The sequence below is a fragment of the Mytilus galloprovincialis genome, chromosome 2 (genome assembly GCF_965363235.1).
Source record: "Mytilus galloprovincialis chromosome 2, xbMytGall1.hap1.1, whole genome shotgun sequence".
In the NCBI taxonomy this organism is placed as follows: domain Eukaryota; kingdom Metazoa; phylum Mollusca; class Bivalvia; order Mytilida; family Mytilidae; genus Mytilus; species Mytilus galloprovincialis.
The window spans coordinates 77,759,262-77,779,747 of NC_134839.1; the positions used below are offsets into that span (position 1 = coordinate 77,759,262).

A 20,486-nucleotide genomic window follows, 5' to 3' on the forward strand; every position below is an offset into this window, starting at 1 on the left:
ATGGTTTCAGTATCGCATTCTAGTATCATTTCTTATTCATCGATGTTAATTAAGACACCCAATCCATCTACCTTTTATTCCAACAATGGGATTATGTGGTGTTTTTAGTTGTCAACGGGACATTGATGCATGGTTTTTAAACAATGGTACATGCTTTACTTTGATGTGTTTTGACTTCCTCTGTAGTAACTTCTATCTTATTTCGTCACTACCAAAATAGTGTATTCTTCTTGTTATCTTATATTGCGTGGAACTATTCATAATTATTCAAACGATTTATGATCTGAATTCTTTCATATCTTATAAAAATAATGGTAGTAGCACCATAAAGATCCCGAAATAAAATTGAATCATCTCAAGTAGCCATGACGCTGTCAGTTTATTTTCGATTTATGAGTTTGACTGTCCCTCTGGTATCTTTCGTCCCTCTTTTTGTGTGATTATGTCAACCTATCAGTTGTAGTTTGAGACAGAACAGAAACTGTTTGCCTCAATCTTTATTGCATTTTAAATGTTTAAAAACGCTTAAAAGGGTTCTGTATAGGGGTTTCGTCGTTACTCGGTGCATTACTTAATAAAACAAGTATTTTACATTTTGTAAGTTTGTTTTATCAATATAATAGACTTCATTTGTCACAAGTAAACAAATTATGTAAAAGTTTTCAGTATAATTGAAAAATTAGATATATGTGTTGATACAAAACAAAAAGTAAAATCACAAAAATACTGAAGTCCTAGAAAAATTCAAAACGGAAAGTCCCTAAGCAAATGGCAAATTCAAAACGGAAAGTCTCTAAGCAAATGGCAAATTCAAAAGCTCAAAAACATCAAACACATGGACAACAACTGTCATATTCCTGGCTTGGTGCAGGCATTTTCTTACGTAGTTAAAGGTGGATACAACACACTGTAACCATCTACAAATATCAATCTACATCTTCTCCAACACACTGTGACTATTTACAAATATCAATCTATCTCTTCTCCAACACACTGTGACTATTTACAAATATCAGTCTATCTCTTCTGCGACACACTGTTACCAGTTACAAATATCTATCTATCTCTTCTCCAGTTTCAGTTTAATACCATTCTGTGCTTTAATGACTCCACCTTTATCAAATGTGATTGGAACCTATAATCCAATAACATAAAAAGTAATTGTTTTTAATATTCTAGGCGAATTTGAGTTGAGCTTGAAATGTTGTAGAAGGCCATTTTTATCACTTTTTTACTTTTAAGGGTTGCTGCATCTTAGACATATATTGTTTTTCTAAAGTCTATTTATACATAGAATTTTAATTGAAGTTCAGTAAGAACTGAAAAAACCCATCTGAAGCAAAGTTCTTCCAACTTATAGATTTTTTAATAACTTTAAATATTACAGAATAAAAACATAAAAAAGAGAAAACAGCCTTAAGGCTTGTTTTCTAGCAAAATGGATTAAATACAGAATTAACAAAGTATATCTTGTAGCCACAGAGTATGCAATAAGTGACTACATTATGTAATTATACATATATAACTAAGAACAACAAAAAAATGTACCTCAGTTTCATCACATCTTACAACGGTAAAATTTTGTATCATGGTAACAGCAGCCATTTTAAGTTCTGTAAGTGCTAGTCTCATACCAACACAATTACGAGGACCAACACCAAATGGTAACCACGCATAGTGGTGAAGTTTCTCCTTGTTTTCTGGTGTGAACCTATTAAGTATTAATGTGATTTTGATAACAATTATATTAATAATCTATAACAACAATTAATTTTTATCTATCAATATTTGATGCTGTAAAGATTCTAGCTGTAGGTATTATTCAATTAATTGCTCACATAATAGTTTGCAAAATAAAATGAAAATAACAATAAATATGTATGCGCTAGAAGAAGTGTTTTCCTGTATGTTATTTCATCACGAAGGCATACAACCAAATATGTAGAAGCCAAGGTTGTGTTAAAACCGAAACAAGTGAAGAGCTTTATTACCAAACGAGGGCTTAATTAATTATCTATAAAACCTAAGGTTAATCTGTGCATGATAGAGTAGGAACTTTATTTATTTCTTGATATATAAACGGGCAACTAACGATTGTTATAGATTATTTTGCCATTACCTTATAACTCTACAATATCATTTTATGAAACTATAGAATTCTAGGAAGACAAGGCTTCGCCTTATTCTTTAAACTGCTATACACACCTTTAAATGATTAATAAATATAGTTACCTCTCTGGATCAAAAACCTCTGGTTCAGGCCAAAACTCTGGATCTCTATGAATGACACCTATTGCAAATTGTATATCAGTTCCCTTCGGTACTTTATATCCACCAATTACTACATCTTCTTCTGTTGTTCGATTAAACCTTTAAGTAAAAATATGGGAAAACATGTCTATCCATAGTTCATTTATAGTCTATAGGGTCTTCCTAAATATTTTAATATGCTTTTGGTAACAAATCAATATTAACAGTCATACTGATACTGATTGTGAATGGCTACAATACAAATCATCCGATTTTGTTTCTGATTTATGTAAAAACCACCCCAGAATAGAATGGTTTTTTAGCCCTGATCACTTAATTTATCAACACTTTATCAATATGTTGTTCTTGTTACTGGCAGAATACACTTATTGAAAAGTTTATAATAACATAAGGTAATACTGTCTTTATATAACTGCATATGTATTGTTCGTAAAAGTTTTATTTTTAGATTATTTGTTTTATAGCATACATGACATTTCTATTATCTTTAATCATAAAGTATTTAAAATGCTGATTTTCGAAAAGTAATCAAATTGAAAAAAAGTAAATTTTTATGCGCCTCTATGTCATTTCATGAACACAATTTAGCGAGAAGCGCTTCAGGCAAATGTTATCAATTCAATAAAATATCATACAACTTTAAACTTTTACATAAAATTATATTATACGATCTTTGAATTATATTCTTCAATCTATATATATAAATTGTTATTTTTACTTTAATTCTTTATACATTTATAATTCCAAAAATGCAATGAGAGCATTCCTTCACAGACCTGAACAAAATTGTAGATGATATTTGATCTTGACGTTGGATTGCTTTCTCATTGAAGGTACCAACATCGCCTTTTATTCACAGAAAAACTATAAGTTGCTCTACCTTGACTTGTTTAAACAAACTTCATATCAGTTGAATTGGCAATAACTCTATGTGCTATGAATGTTATATTTACCTTGCAGCCGGACCATATAGTCGAAGGACCTCACACACAAACATGTCTAAATACTGGAGCTTTGAAACGTTGTCATATGTTGGATTTTCCTGTAATTCCAACCATAACTATGTTATTGTACAGATTGATCTATTTCATTACATTTAATTAGTAAAATGTTTAAGTCAAATTAGTTTCAAGGTTATATTATTGCTCCTTCCACCCTGCTCAGTAAAACATATATTTTGCATACCGGTATTGGATTATGAGGAATGATCTGTGCCAATTTATTTAGAAATTTTACCGGAAAGAAAATAATAGTTGCCACTTGAAACACAAAGTTCAGTTGATATATGTTCTTTAAAAAATATATGTAAAACATATAACAAAAATAAAGAACTCCAAGATAAACTCAAACCAGGTGCCCCACAGGGCGCAGCTTTATATGACCGCAGAGGTCGATCCCTGAACAGTTGGGGCAGGTATGGACAAAACATTTAAGCGTGATACAGCTCTGAATTTGGATTGTGATCAAATTTTTGACATTATATTGGTTTTTTACACAAAACATATGTCAAGATTTTACAAATCAATTAAAGATTTCTTCTTCAAACTTATTTAAATCTAAAATTAAATAGTTGACACAGCATAGGTTTCTGACACAGAATGAATGTGGTCTAATGAACTTAAAATTTTTTTGCCTTTGAGCAATTCACTATGCTGTTGAATATTAATCCTGTCAAAAAAATGTTTGAAGAAATTTTCTTTTTATTTATGAAATCTGAAATGAGAACAAGTATGGACACAACTTTTAAGCTAAAAATATTTTAGATAAGATAAGGAAAAAAAAACTTCATCAGCAACATTTTATATTGGCAAATTTCCAATGAAGTTATTTACATAAAGTTATTGGCAAATAAAAATAGAAAATGACATCATAGTCATGTCTAGCAAATGTCCAACATACATTATCTAAAAATTTTTTAGATAAGATAAGGAAAAAAAGCTTCATCAGCAACATTTTATATTGGCAAATTTCCAATGAAGTTATTTACATAAAGTTATTGGCAAATAAAAATAGAAAATGACATCATAGTCATGTCTGGCAAATTTCCAACATATATTATCAACTACTATTCTATACAAAGAAAGATAACTCCAATTGAAAATTAATTGCTATTTCGCAATATTGTGCAATTAGATATTTCTTGCTATTGTGCAATACTGTGCAATTGAAAATTTCTTGCTATTGCACAATACTTGATATGGAATCCTGATTTGGACCAACTTGAAAACTGGGCCCATAATCAAAAATCAAAGTACATGTTTAGATAAAGCATATCAAATAAGCCCAATAATTTAATTTTTGTTAAAATCAAACTTAGTTTAATTTTGGACCCTTTGGACCTTAATGTAGACCAATTTGAAAACTGGACCAAAAATTAAGAATCTACATACACAGTTAGATTTGGCATATCAAAGAACCCATTTATTCAATTTTTGATGAAATCAAACAAAGTTTAATTTTGGACCCCCATTTGGACCAACTTGAAAACTAGGCCAATAATTAAAAATCTAAGTACATCTTTAAATTCAGCATATCAAAGAACCCCAAGGATTCAATTTTTGTTAAAATCAAACTAATTTAATTTTGGACCCTTTGGACCTTAATGTAGACCAATTTGAAAACGGGACCAAAAATTAAGAATCTACATACATAGTTAGATTCGGCATATCAAAGAACCCCAATTATTCAATTTTTGATGAAATCAAACAAAGTTCAATTTTGGACCCTTTGGGCCCCTTATTCCTAAACTGTTGGGACCAAAACTCCCAAAATCAAACCCAACCTTCCTTTTATGGTCATAAACCTTGTGTTTAAATTTCATAGATTTCTATTTACTTATACTAAAGTTATGGTGCAAAAACCAAAAATAATGCTTATTTGGGCCCCTTTTTGGCCCCTAATTCATAAACTGTTGTGACCTCAACTCCAAAAATCAATCCCAACCTTCCTTTTCTGGTCATAAACCTTGTGTTTAAATTTCATTGATTTCTATTTATTATACTAAAGTTATTGTGCGAAAACCAAGAATAATGCTTATTTGGGCCCTTTTTTGGCCCTTAATTCCTAAACTGTTGGAACTAAAACTCCCAAAATCAATACCAACCGTCCTTTTGTGGTCATAAACCTTGTGTCAAAATTTCATAGATTTCTATTCACTTAAACTAAAGTTATAGTGCGAAACCAAGAAAATGCTTATTTGGGCCCTTTTTGGCCCCTAATTCCTAAAATGTTGGGACCAAAACTCCCAAAATCAATCCCAACCTTCCTTTTGTGGTCATAAACCTTGTATTAAAATTTCATTGATTTCTATTCACTTTTACTAAAGTTAGAGTGCGAAAACTAAAAGTATTCGGACGACGACGATGACGACGACGCAGGACGACGACGCCAACGTGATAGCAATATACGACCAAAAAATTAAAATTTTTGCGGTCGTATAAAAAGCGGAAACCATTAAAACTAAACTCAAATGTGAGACTTTAACATATAATGGAACAAATAAAAAAACTGTCATATTCCTGATTTGGTTTAGACATTTTCTGAAGAAAATTGCAGATTAAACCTGGCGTTGATGCTAGCTAAACATCAGACTTGTATGACAGTTGTTTATATTTCTGTTATACTGATAAAATTGGGTGAGCAACATAAACAGACATAATAGATTAATGTGACAATAATTGGAAACCAGCAGCCAAAACTGTATAAACATAAATCACAGACATGCAACATATCTGCCTGAAAAATTCAAACAAACATATACAAGGCTGCAGCTAAATCATCTGTTGACCTTTCAGTAACATTCACGAAGAAAAGCACCAGTATAGTCACCTTGTTCATATATGAATCTTAACAGAATAATTTGGTAAAAGTATCTCCAATACATTAATCAATGTCAATAGAAGAAGAACATGTTTAAATGGGTTTAAAGGGCTGTAAAATGAAGTACCAAAAGTACTGCGTGTTTATTACAAAATACTATTTTGTCTTCGAAATGCTATATTTTCTTATATATGCCGTTTACAAGTTGCAATCTTGCACAGGTTATAACATGTACAGAAATATTTTACATGTTATAATTTGTACAATAAAAAAACCCAAAGTATAACATGAACAAAAGTAATTAGTACATGGTATTACATGTACAAAATGTTGCTTACAAATGGTTTGAACTTGTACGAAATTTAAATAGGATAATCTGTTTTGCAACACATGTCATTAACCATAATACATTCTAATTATTATTTTGATTTTTCATTTATCTAAGTGTGTGTTGTCCTTTTTAATAAGTTAATGACCAAATGTATAGTCCTTTTAATTACATAATGCCTTTTAAAACACACATGTAGTCACCAAACACTATTCAGTATTCTCATCTGATGAGTTGTTATTAATTTCAAATCAGAAGACAATAGTACAATACTTTCATACCAGTTGAGACTAAAGATGTAGATGGATAGCTAGAATAGGTTTAACAATGAAATTCTGTATGAAGTGGGAAAAAATACCTCTACAAACAATGCTCTGTTTTCAAAGGAGAGGATAAAAAGTATCAACATGACAATCGACTCCTCTTATTAATTATAAAAAAAAACATAAATTGATGCATACGATTTACATTAGTTATGCTTCAGCCCAAAATATCTGAAGATCAGATTCACTAATGTTATTGATAATTATCTTATTGTCAACCACCAAACATCTAATAATTAAATAAAAAAATATACCATGTACATTTTGTACCTGTATATTTTATAACACTCTACCTTTCCAATGTTATCAACAACTTCATGTCGAACCTTGTCAGAATAATCTGGATATAAAGCTAGACAATACAGGACGAAGGATAACGCATTCGCAGTAGTTTCATATCCAGCCAAAAAGAATGTAAGGCTATTTGCTAATATTTCGTTTGTCGTCAGGGCTGCAATACAAATTAAATGATTTACAATTGTGAAAATTAAGCTCTAAAACATATTTGTGACAAAACTAAGTTTATTGTGAGTCACCCTTTTGAAACAGTTTTTATATTTCGAAGGTGATCTGTTTAATCAAATGTAATTTATATATTTATTTATATGTGACGCATAAAATTTTCTAGCTATAAACACGGGTTTAATCCAACATTTTCTACTTAAATGTCTGTATTTAGTCATGAATATTCACGTTTCATGTGTTTAAGCTTTTGGTTTTGCCATTTGATTAAGGACTTTTCGTTTGAATTTTCCTCGGAATTTTACTTTTTTCGTTAGAGAACAGAAACAACAAAAAATGTTTCGACTTAAAAAGGGACATAATTGTAGAAAGGAAAAAATGACTTAACCAAAAATTCATAATGTGATCTGTGATTTGTGGTAACGGTGTGTTACGTTTCATAGCATTTGGTTGAGGCAAACAAGAGTTTACAACCAAGTATTTTACGTAAGGAAGTACTGGTAGACATACAGACAGACAATATTATAGTAAAATTAAACGACCCCTCCGCTTTGGCGAGAGCATAAAAAAGTTTGACCCGTCACATGATTAGATCTAATGTCATGATAGTCGTCAAGCATATTTCATGTATTTCAAAACTTTGATTAAATCAGACGGATTAGAACTTGTTAAGTAATATAGACACCTTCTGGAGTTGAAATCATACGATGAATGAAATTGTCTTTATTTAAGGTTTTAGTGTGAACAATTTTTGTATCGTTAATATGAACCCCATATCTCCTTTTATTGAATGTTTTACCTTTTGGAAGTTTAACATATGGTATGAATGAATTTACTCACATCTTTTCTTGAAATCCTTTAGAGTTGTAGATGACAGTTCTATATTTTCCTCACTTTTTTCTTTGTCTGTATTTGCGTTTAACATTAGTCCTAATAAGTCTTGTCTTTTCTGCAATAAAAGTTTGTTTCTTTTTCTTAACCACTATTGTAGCTGCATATTCAGCCTGGGCATATATGCATGTTTTTTAACACTTAAGGCACGTGTCTACACCACTTTAGCCCCCTCCCCTAAAACTATAAAAAGATAATGACAGCATAATCTGTGTGATCACTGAAATTTGTCATACCATGTGTTCAAATTTCTTTACTCAATCAGAGACATTCAAAACATACCATGTTTTCAACTTTCTTTCTTCAATAACAGTCATTTAAAACCTACTGTGCTTTTTTCAACTTTCTTTTTTCAATAACAGTAATTTAAAACCTACTGTGCTCTGCAACTTTCTTTCTTTACTAACAGTAATTCGACCTACCGAGCTTTCTGACTTTCTTTCGTCAATAGCAGTGTTGACAGCAGAGTGAAAAAAAGTCGCCATTTCTTTGCTTAAAGTTGATAATTTAAAGTATGAAAGTATTCCTCTCGTGAAAGGGAAAAATACTGAAAATCATATAAAGAAAATATTTAATGAATCACAAGAAGAAAAATTAGGATTTCAAGACTGAAAAATGTACTTGAGCAAGTAAACATCAAAATTGGTACATTAATGTTATTTTGTTTACTTGTTTAAAAAGTAAGTTTTATGAAATAGTTGTATCCTATTAAACTATATATGTAATCATAAAAAGTAACAAATGTTAATTATATGAAAACAGGTTCAAAGTCCAGTTTGACTAAATCACATGCATGCATAGACAATTGATGGTATGCAATTATGTCCATTAAGATAAATATCATTCTACTTCTTCCCACATATAGGACTTTTGTAATTTTGTTTTATTGGGAACAATTTGTAAAACTCTTGTATGTTTTAGAATGTCCTCGAAATTTATCGAGGTCATTACAGCAGCTGTACAAAGAAATGTTCGTTCGTCTTAGTGGCGATAATTTTGATTTCATCCAAAAAAGTCAAAATTCAAAAGTCTAAGAATTATATGTCACTAAAAAAATTGATTAAATACTGAAATTAAAATTTACTTGTGTTTAGTTTTCTCAAATTTGGCAACTTTTCGTTTTGTGTTTTAATGCGTTTTTCATTTTTTTTAGAATTCAAACTGAACAGTAAAAAATCTTATTTTTTACAGAAATTGATACCATTGACAGTGGTAAAACAAAACGTTTCATTTGAACTATGTGTTGTGTTCTTCAATTTTTAACAAGTCTACTACTTACAACTTTGGTCTCAAAAGGTGGATATTTTTTCTCTAAATGATTGCGATCGAAAAATTAATTTACTCACGAACAAACAGTAACATAGGATTTTTTAGCCCAGATGAAAAAGCTTTCTTCGCATTCTTTATAAATGCATTATCTGGATCGTTTTGGGCATCTACATCCATACCAAAAGCTGTACTGGCTATCACATCCATTGAAAACGAGCCACAGTATCTGCAGAAAACAAATCATTTTTATTTCTGATGTTAAAGCTGATGATATAAGAAAAAGCAAGCATACCTATAACATACTGTTATCTGGTTAGTAATATTAAAATAGGTATATTGGTCACAATATAAAAAGAAGATGTGGTATGATTGCCAATGAGACAACTGTCCACAAGAGACCAAAATGACACAGACATTAACAACTATAGGTCACCGTACGGCCTTCAACAATTAGCAAAGCCCATACCGCATAGTCTGCTATAAAAGGCCCCGATAAGACAATGTAAAACAAATTTGTAAGAAAGAATAAAGTAACAGACATCATTATAACATTTGTTCATTGTATATCCTTAATTTAGCAGGTTTCTTTTTGGTTAATAATTAAGACTGCAAAGATAAACTATGGTGTAGAAATATGATCACATAGATTTTATAACAAAAAAAATCCACAAAACACATATCTCTAACAACATGCCAGTAGTATCCCAATCATGAGCTGTTACTTTGGTTAAATTCATTGATGATTCGCTAAGTTTAGGATAGAAAGGGTCATTATTATGTTAACATTAATGTGCATGTCCAATAACCTTATCTGACTTCTCACACATTAATATTGCCTATCAAAAATCATTACATACACGTACAAATACAATATCAGGAAATTTTATAAAAGCAAGTACATTAAAAGTTTTCAAGAAAATTTGGAATAAGAATATAATGCCAACTCGACCGCTAAAATAATTTAATGCATCATTCAACGATATATTTAACAGTCATACCAGTTTAAATTCATGATAAGTGTTATGTTGTTATTTTATCTTTTGAGGGTCATAATTCCTTCAATAGATTAACTAAATCAGGTTTGCAACTATATACTAAAAATTAGTCATGAGAAGTAAACTGTACAATATAACATCTCCTATGGAAGGAAACGGACAGGAGTAAAACTGTTATCCCTTGCTACCTGGATGGACATTAAAATCAAGAAAGAACATAATATTAAGTGTTTCCATTATAAATCGTAATAGATTTTTTCTTACTTGCACACATCGACTACTTCTCCATTTTCTGTATCTTTCTTCAGTTTTTCAACCATGTCATTAACACATTTCTGAAGCAATGGCATCATCTGAGAAAAATATCATTCATACATTATTATAATTTTGGAAAAATGAAGTGGCAGTGAGTGGTACTACTTCGTAGGATGGAAGAAGAAACTTGACATCACCGAAAATCAGCTGAAATTTTACAATATTTTGCAAGACAACAATAACTGCTACACAGATTTTTATTTTTTAAAAACAATGGATCTGTATAATTCCAACTTGAAATGAATTCATAAATTATCTACTTTGTAAAAGACAAACAGGCAAATACAAATAATGATTGAAATAAAAAAAAAATGTGTAGAGCAAAACTAGTCCAAATTTTGTTTTAAGCCATTTTCAGTAACACTTACGATCAAAAGCCCTTGTATAATTAATTAAATGCAACACTGAGTTTGGGTTCTACAGTACAAAAGTTATGAGACAAAAATAAGACAAATGATTACTACTACACAGGGATCAAAGGTGAGGTCTGACTGACCTGCCCATAGTAAATGTACATGACCCCAACCTTCACCCCAAGTCCATGATGTCACTCCATACCAAGTTTGGAATAAAATGACAGGTGATTATAAAACAGTTGGTCAAACATTCTTGGGCTTACTCCTGCTTGAAAGATTTACATGTTTTCTTTAAAATGAGTCATAAATGAAAATTTTGATAGGCTCAGATATAATTCAAAATATAATTCAAGTAAATTTAATTAACCTAGACTCATTTTTTACATCAATAACATTTTATAATAAAAAAAGAAATAATTTTTACAGGACGCTGTTGCAAAGTCTCCCAAATAAAGCTCCCATAATTCGTCATTCCCATGGTCACCTGACATGAATGTGACTTACCGAAATAGACTATTTACCGGATTTGTAATAACATGAGGAACACAACGGGTGCCACATGTGGAGCAGGATCCTTCCGGAAAACATGAGATCACCCCTAGTTTTTTGCCGGGTTCGTGTTGCTTATTCTTTAGTTTTCTATGTTGTGTCATTTGTACTATTGTTTGTCTGTTTGTCTTTTTCATTTTTAGCCATGTGGCGTTGTCAGTTTATTTTTGATTTATGAGTTTGACTGTCCCTCTCGTATCTTTGGTCCCTCTTTTAGACTACTATATACATGTATAACTAATTTCCTGTATCATAGAGATTTAGTGTACATGAACAATATTTCTGCGCATTTTGTCATTTTGGAAATATAAACAACTTGTAATTACAGATTTTCGCGATGAAATATTTCACACAATTGTTCTTTGACATCTAAGCCAAAAGTACATGGGATAATTAACTACGTACGGATTTCTATTGAGCACTATTTCCTATTTGCAACTTCAGATATTATGGGTCGTTTATTCTGGTCATATTTTTTGTATTTCAGAATTAATAGTATGAAAAAATGTCCAATTAGTTATAAATGACATATTAGTCCGCGACATTATAACAATGGCACTTTTTTAGCATTCGTTGGGAAGAACACAAATCTAGGGTGCTAGCATAAGGCAGCTTAACTGCCTAAAATATATGTCTTCTTCCAAACTTTGATTGTAATTGTAAAGGCATCACTTAAGTTTAATCATTTTCAAATCTTCATGTTTCGGTCCACTGCATTGTTCAAAGCATTAACGATGCTTAATAAGTCTCCCTCTCCAAATGACGCAATTAACGCAAAGATACATGGATGTGGATAAGAAAAGTAGAAAATATGTCCTTTCCATGTTATCAATTATTTAAACACTAAACAATATACTTAGGTTACTTTATCATATGTCTGACATACGACAAAGCAGTATCGTTTTTAATTTATATTTGGTTAGTTTAAATTTGTGTTTTGAGAGAAAAGACAAAAGAAAGAATGAGATCTTAAGTGCATCATAAACAAGCATTCTGTGAGTATTGCATGGCAAAATACAGTCCCCTACCGGTTAAAAATTATTTGTAATGAAACTTAATTCTAACTTGATCAATAACTTGTCATGGTGTAAACTTCATAGAATAACAAACAAACCTACCACTGTATTCTTCAAACAATTTACTAAAGAAAATGAAAAAAATCCACAATGTCATTTATCTTAATACAATGTCCTTCACAAATATTTCAAAAAAATTAATTCTGGGGAAAGTTAAAAAATGAGTTATTTCCCTTTAAACAGAAATCTAGTAATTAATATTATACATAAGTATTTCAAGGGAAAATGCTTTAACTGAACAAGGAGAAAAGCTAAAAATCGTGAAAATCGAAATTGACCTGTAACTTGTCATGATAAAACAATACACCAAACATCAAATCAACATCTTGAAGCATGAAGAAACAAGAATGTGTCCCAAGTACACGGGTGCCCCACTCGCACTATGTTCAGTGGACCGTGAAATTAGGGTCAAAACTTTAATTAGAAAGATCATATCATAGGGAACATGTGTACTAAGTTTCAAGTTGATTAGACTTCAACTTTTTCAAAAACTACCTTGACCAAAAACTATAACCTGAAGCGAACGGACGCACAGACGGACGGAAGCACAGACGGACGGACACACAAACGGACGGACAAGAAAACATAATGCCCCTCTACTATCGTAGGTGGGGCATAAAAAGTCTAGAAAACTAATTTTCCGGACTGACGGATGTACAGACGGACAGACAGACAAACAGACAGACAGTATACAAACCTTAAGTCCCCTTCGACTTTTTCGGTAGGGGATTAATTAAAAGTTACATAATATTAAAGAATAAATTTCCTTACCTGTCTCATTTTTCCGGAAGAAAAGGTAGGAGAAATTGATGATCTCAAAAACTTCCAGTGTTCGTCACGTGCAAGTGAAATAGCATCCTTCATATAGGGATCAGTGTTATCACCTTTAGCCTTTTCAATAGATAACAATACATATATATACAGTCATATTTTCTGAGAAATGAAATTCATCACATTGAACAAACCCCTAAGTATGATTATTTTACACTTGCATTATTATGGTAATATTTCAAAGTTTGTTGATAGTTAACAGGTCAAAGTATTTCATCTCAGTTAAAATTTAATTAAAAAGGGATACGCTGTTATGGCGTTTTTTTAAATGAAAAAAGGATAACATATTTTGTTATCTCGTGGTCATTTAAGTTTATTTTACGGCATGATTTATGCTCATTGTTGAGGTGTGTATGACCCAGACTGAGTGTATGATGACCTTAGTTGTTTTTATCTGTGTCCTTGATTTCTTCGTGAATATATGCCTCATTTAATATCCGACCACATATTTTTTTTTGTGTATGTAAACTTTCGAGCAAAATGTTTTTACAGGTAAAGTCATAAAACTTTTTCTTATTTAGTTAAACACCCAAAAGAAGCAATGACATTACCAGTATGAATATACATTGTATTAGACAAAAAAGAACTTGGTGATGATCATGAATAAGATACACATAAAAAAAGAAATCTGCTTTTAGAGAAGAGCTTCCACAAAGCTGCTAACTCTTAATCATTCGTTAGTTTAGAAAATACGTAAAGGAAATAATATATTGCTATCAAATGCAGACGCATACAACATAAAAGCATTTCCACATCTCTCTTCTTATTACTGCAGTATAAGATTGACATAGTCCAATGAGTAAACGAGTAAGCATGTTTAAAAGAATTTCAAAAGAAACTTCCGAAGATTTGAATCTGAAACCAAATCTTTGAGTAGACAGAGACAAACAAACAGTAATTAAGAAGATCAGAACACAAAAACTATCAATGGAATTATACAAACCTTTCGAATATTGGCAGAACAGAGAGAGCAGTAAATGTAATTGTTTAAACACACAAATAAATTTTAACATCAAGATATAATCGTGTTCTATAGAATATAAACCTATATCCATATCGAATAACATAATAAATAAACAGATGCGCCAAGGGCATGTGACACGCCAGTCACATTTTCAATAAAGTTCAACCAGAGGGCGCAACTTTTTACGACCGTAGAGGTCGAACCCTGGACGGTTGAGACAAGTATGGACACATTCAAGCTAGATACAGCTCTGAATTTGGATTGTGATTAAATAGTTGACACAGCATAGGTTTCTGACACAGAATGAATGTGGTCTAATGAACTTAATTTTTTTTGCTTTTGAGCAATACACTATGCTGTTGAATATTGTCCTCTCAAAAATTGAAGAAATTTTCTTTTTTAAAATCCAATTTTTTTCACCTCCGCCTTCCCCTTATTCCAAAAATGATCTCTAATGGAGTTTGCAACACTAACTACTCATTTAAATACATCATAAAATATTAAAATACAAAATGTCATACAGTCATGGTTAAAATTAATATCAATTAATAGCAACTTCTAAAAACTAAATGGGGAATGTGTCCAAAGGGACACAGATGATGCCCCGCTAGCATATAACGTTATAAAGGGACGTAACTCAAGAACTGTAAATGTGAAGGTGCCAAACATGGAACTTAAACTGCGTTTAGAGGTAATAAGCATTATATACACATTTCATTGAATTTAGTTCAGACAAACTTAAAGTTAAGAAAACAGAAACTAAAAAAATCTTCAATTTTTCCACTTGAAGAGGGGCATAACCCTAGAATGATAATCAGAGTGCTTGTAATCACTGAATGGTAAAAATTGCTTTAATTTATCAGTTGGTAGTAAAGTGAATATTGATTTAAGTTGATTCAACTACTATTCTGGACAAAGAAAGATAACTCCAATTTCAAAAGAAGATTTCACAAAGTATTGGTTTTAGGTAATTCAACAACCATACTGGACAAAGAAAGATAACTCCAATTTATTGTCTTGAAACTACAAAAATGCTTGTTTTTGCCCTTTATTCCTAGCCTGCTTGCCCTATAACCCACAACATATATCCCAACCTTCTACTTATGGTATTCAACATAGTGGTACAATTTCAGAACAATTGAAATACTTATACACAACTTTTTGTCCTGACACTAGATCAATGCTTGTTTTGGGTCCCTTTGGGCCCCTAATTCCTAAACCTTAAGGATCATAACCCCATAATCAATCCCAAGCGTCTATTTGTGGTTATAAACATTGTGTTAAAATTTTATTTATTTCTATTTTCTTATACTTAAGTTATTATCCGGAAATCATCCGTCTTCGAGGACGACGAGGACGACGTGATACCAATATACGACCGCAAATTTATTGCGGTCGTATAAAAACTTCTCTATTTTAAATCAGAAATTTATAAAAAAAAAACCTAAAGGGAGTTTATCTTAATAGTTATAAAACAGTAAACAAAGTTTAACAAAAGTTGTCTGAGCACCTTAAGGATATTGTCCAAAAACTTGAAAATCACCCCTTTTTTATGAATAAAATCTTATAACTAGGAAATGTAAAACTTAAATTTATAAAAATCAAAAGCGAGCATACAACAATAGATTTAAACAATTTATCAAAATTTCTGTGAAATTGTTTTTGTGTTATTGTCCGAAAACTGGAAAATCCCCCCTTTTTTAAAGAATAAAACCCCAAAACTCGGAAACGGTAAATCCGAAATTTATATAAAACAAATGGGAGCTCACGCCAATAGATAAAAACAATTCACCAAAGTTTCATGCATATTGGTTTAAGCGTTATTGAGTTAGATTTTTCACCTCTCTTTGTACTATTGTGCTTGTTCGTTGACGTGAGTTTTTTATTGGTCGAGAAAGCCTTGAGAGAACCATTGACATATTTTTAAAATAAACAAAACGTAGGAAAACTGACGATTCTCGTCAATTAAAATTGGATTCGAGAGTACCTTCCAAGTGCAGGATTCGAACCACACAAGCGCAGTATTGACAGGCTAGTGGTACCATTATTCAAGTAAGGTGATAACTCGGCCACCAAGGCCCCGTTTGCAGAAAGAGCTGCGCACGGTACTTGATAACACAGAGACAATCTATTTATCATAATTAATCTTTTGATATTTTGTTATTTCATGCCTTGATTTCTGCTTATAATAATTCTTTCTGCTCATTGTTAATTTCAAATGATGCTGAAACTTTATTGCACTTATAAATTATAATAACATTAACGGTACCAATTTTTCTGCACCAGATGCGCATTTCGACAAATAATGTCTCTTCAGTGATGCTCGTGGCCAAAATATGTAAAATCCAAAGCTTATATTTATAAAAGATGTAGAGCTATAATCCAAAAGTTCCAAAGAGTATAACCTATGGGCTTATGCATGTGACAATTTAAAATTCAATCTTTAGTATTATTAAAAAGTAATCAATCAGTTTGAATATATGTCTTAAATAGTATTTACAAAATACATGTGATACTTACTATCCTATTTGGAAATTTTGAGAAATCTTTTATGCAAATTTGTTTTATGATATCAACATCACAGATAGTCAATGAAGCCAAATTTCCAGCATAGTTCCTGCAATATAAGGATGGAGGGTATGACATTTAAATATGACTAGAACACACCCGCGAAATCGCGGAAAAATTGATAGTAAATAGTAATATATATATGTTGTGTACAAGATGTAAGTTTGTACAAATTATAATTTGTACAGGGTTTTTGTACAAGTTATAAGTTTTTTGACACCTACCTTCTTGCAACAGGTTATACAGGTGTACCTTATAAAAGGTACCAGTGTAATGTTTTAAATTCAAAATATTATACTTCAACCTAACATTGAGTGCTATTCTCCTTGTCTTCAAACTGGAAATGAGGATACCTGAATGGTTTAAATTGTAATTATTTTTTTTCCTTATACCATATTCATCTCCAAATCTCAAATCTTTGTGTGGTCTTATAATGTTTCTGTATCAATGCTAAGTATTAGTTTGTATCATGAAGTTGTGAAAATATGACAGAAATATGCGAAGCAAAAGACTCTGTACTTGCATCATCCATTTGTGTTCAGCAGGTCATAAAACACTAATAACTTGTACAAAAAATCTGTACAAATTATAATTTGTACAACATTACAACTTGTACACAACATATAAATCACTCGCCACGAATAGTAAAGAGCTCCCTCCCCCAGTAAACCATCGGAATTAATAATAAACTATAACAAATACAATTTATTCATAGTAAATGTATGTAAGCTAGTATACAGAAATATATGATCATATATCCGTGGATAGTAAACTATTGGAATTGATAGTAAATAGCAAATATTATTTATTTTCGTTTTCCTCCCAAATTACCCAAACTGAAACACTTTAAGCAAGAATGATAAATAATAGAACTCAAAATGATAGCAGAAAGCAAATGTCTACACTTTTTTCATAGTCTTTGTATGTTCAAAGTACAGAAAAACACAAACCGGAAGTCTCATCTGACTTAAAGTTTTGTCCAATGACGGGAAAATATCCGGACGCAATTTTTTTCGTTTTTCTCCCAAAATAATCCAAACTGAATGATCATACGAACGGATGACAAATGCAACTATACATGTTACCTCTAGGACACAGAGGCATGATGATTAATTTATTGTGGAAGGAGGAGAAGCGACACACAAAATGAGGTCTTCTTTGTTTAATATATAGTATAGATATGAAAAAAAAATTGAGTTTTAGGAAAACGATTTATCCAAGTCTAACATGTAATAAACATTTACCAATAGATCATGACAAATACTGTCTTTCCTTCAATTGGCGAAAAATCATATAAAATATTTATTTGCTACTACATTGTCTGAAAAACAAACCCCGCACCGTTCTTGTGTCAACATATATTTGATCCCCCCAACAGATGTTCCACTGAAACTTTGTTATAAACAATGTCACAATGCCTGTTCCTGTTGGAACACATATTCTATACCATTTATTCTGTGAGGAACATTTACTGTAATATTTATTCCTATGGAAATAATATTCCAGAATACTTTTTCCTTTTGGAACTTATATTATGAAGGAACTTATATTTCGTGACACTTCAAGACTTTACTATCTTTGAGACGTAACTCGACTTTATTTGAACAAAAATGGTAGTTTTATGGAAATATTTGACAAAAAACGCTTGTTAATGCTATGAAAATGACTTTAAAGGTATCTGGTCCACTTTTGTGCTTGGTATTCACATGATAAGTGTTTCAGACTTACAAACTAATTCACATTTGAATATTGATTAATATATAAAACGAAATGTGGCAAATTTAATAGAAATCTTTGTTTACCATTCTTTTCCTTCTAAAGGAATCGTTTTTCTAAGTCAGCATATATCTTTATTTATTGAAATATGTATGTTAAACATACCCGAAGATCTTTCCGTGTTTCTGCAAATTGTCCAGGTCTGTTTGAAGCACACCCTAAAACGAACACAATCCGCTTTATCTATATCAAGCTCAACAAAAATACTATATTTTTTCATATCCAGCAAAAAAATATTATAGCACCTTCCAGTAGTACACCGACATTTAACACAATTTAGTTTTTTTTTAACCTAAAATGTCAAGATTAATAAGTTAAAAAATAAAACACTTTCTAACTCTTGACAACTATCAACGGTCGTCTTGATTTTCATTTTTCATTTGACATGTTCGAATACATCTGTAGAATTTTTTTTTGTAATCAATAAAATTAAGAATGGAAATGGGGAATGTGATAAAGAGACAACAACCCGACCAAATAGCATATAACGGTCGAAGGCCATCAATGGGTTTTTAATGCAGCGAGAAACTCACGCTACCGGAGACGTGTATCAGCTGGCCCCTAAACAAAAATGTACACTAGTTCAGTGATAATGGTCGTCACACTAAACTCGAAATATACACAAGAAACTAAAATTAAAAACGATACAAGACTAACAAAGGCCATACGCTTCTGACTTGGGACAGGCGCAAAACTGCTTCAGGGTTAAACATGATTTTTTAGATCTCAACCCTCCCGCTATACCTCTAGCCAATGTATAAAAAAAAAAAAAAAAAAAAAAAAAAAAAAAACACACACACACACAACAATACGTACAGTAAAACTCAGTTCAAAAGAAGTCTGATTCCGATCTAAGAATAGGTAACAAAAAGGAAACTTAAACAAAATGACAATGACACATAAATTAATAAAGGACTACAAGCATTTAATGACATGCCAGCTCAAGACCCTAATTAAACTAATTGAAAAATTATGTCTTCAAGACGATAATATTATGATAATCATGATATTGTGATATAAATAATAAACCCAAAATGATACACTGAACCGCACTTTTTAACGATGTGTTAGTTCACAAAGTAACAATTCACAGGAAGATATGTTACATAACCCAGACAAATTATTCCAACCCTGATCTGATCTGGCCTTGTTTTTAATCCTAAATGCTGCAATCTGCCAATACCAATTTTCATGTATTTGCTATAATGAAGATGGTATTCGAAACCAGGACCTGCGGCAGTAGACGGAGACATGTTACCCCGAGACCCCTGAAGGGGTTGTACATTGAAAAAGGACAGGCACAATCATGTCCAAAGGGAAAGAGACACTTTTAAAATAGTACAAAGTTCTTATAATTTGCATTACAAGATTTTGATGCTAGATTTTTAATACCTTCCGTTTAATAGATTCATAATATGTACGGGCCCGGACAAGTTAGAGCTATATATATATGTATAAAAATACAAGTCTGAATTAATAACAACGTTCAAACCTATGATTGCGTTGGATAAAAACCGCAATTTTTATACGTGTGCATGTAACACATTTCGTTTTAGAAGGGTCTAAATACAGCACAAACAACATTTTCCAAAAGACCAAAAGAGTGAAAAAGCACATTTTAACAAAACGCATTTGACTAAAAGGTCGAACAACTGATGTTCCTAAACCCTGCTGACTGCCATTGGCGATTGTC

General features: G+C 31.3%; 1 protein-coding gene across 2 annotated transcripts in view; it reads right to left on the minus strand.

The window, feature by feature from the left end:
* Positions 1-586: 586 nt before the first annotated feature.
* LOC143064459 (cytochrome P450 3A24-like) overlaps positions 587-20,486 on the minus strand; it is a 31,442-nt gene continuing 11,542 nt past the window's right edge. Inside the window, exons 3-14 of one of the 2 annotated variants that reach the window (XM_076237292.1) lie at positions 18,899-18,951; positions 16,970-17,066; positions 13,426-13,545; positions 10,623-10,711; positions 9,441-9,589; positions 8,517-8,641; positions 8,044-8,152; positions 7,035-7,192; positions 3,225-3,313; positions 2,233-2,370; positions 1,549-1,711; positions 587-1,135 (exon numbers count right to left, since the gene is read on the minus strand). In XM_076237292.1, the coding sequence (XP_076093407.1) occupies positions 1,061-1,135; positions 1,549-1,711; positions 2,233-2,370; positions 3,225-3,313; positions 7,035-7,192; positions 8,044-8,152; positions 8,517-8,641; positions 9,441-9,589; positions 10,623-10,711; positions 13,426-13,545; positions 16,970-17,066; positions 18,899-18,951 (1,365 nt within the window). In that variant the 3' untranslated portion in view covers positions 587-1,060. Of the gene's footprint in view, positions 1,136-1,548; positions 1,712-2,232; positions 2,371-3,224; positions 3,314-7,034; positions 7,193-8,043; positions 8,153-8,516; positions 8,642-9,440; positions 9,590-10,622; positions 10,712-13,425; positions 13,546-16,969; positions 17,067-17,920; positions 17,958-18,898; positions 18,952-20,486 lie in introns of those variants that run through there. The other variant, XM_076237293.1, reaches the window with a different exon arrangement.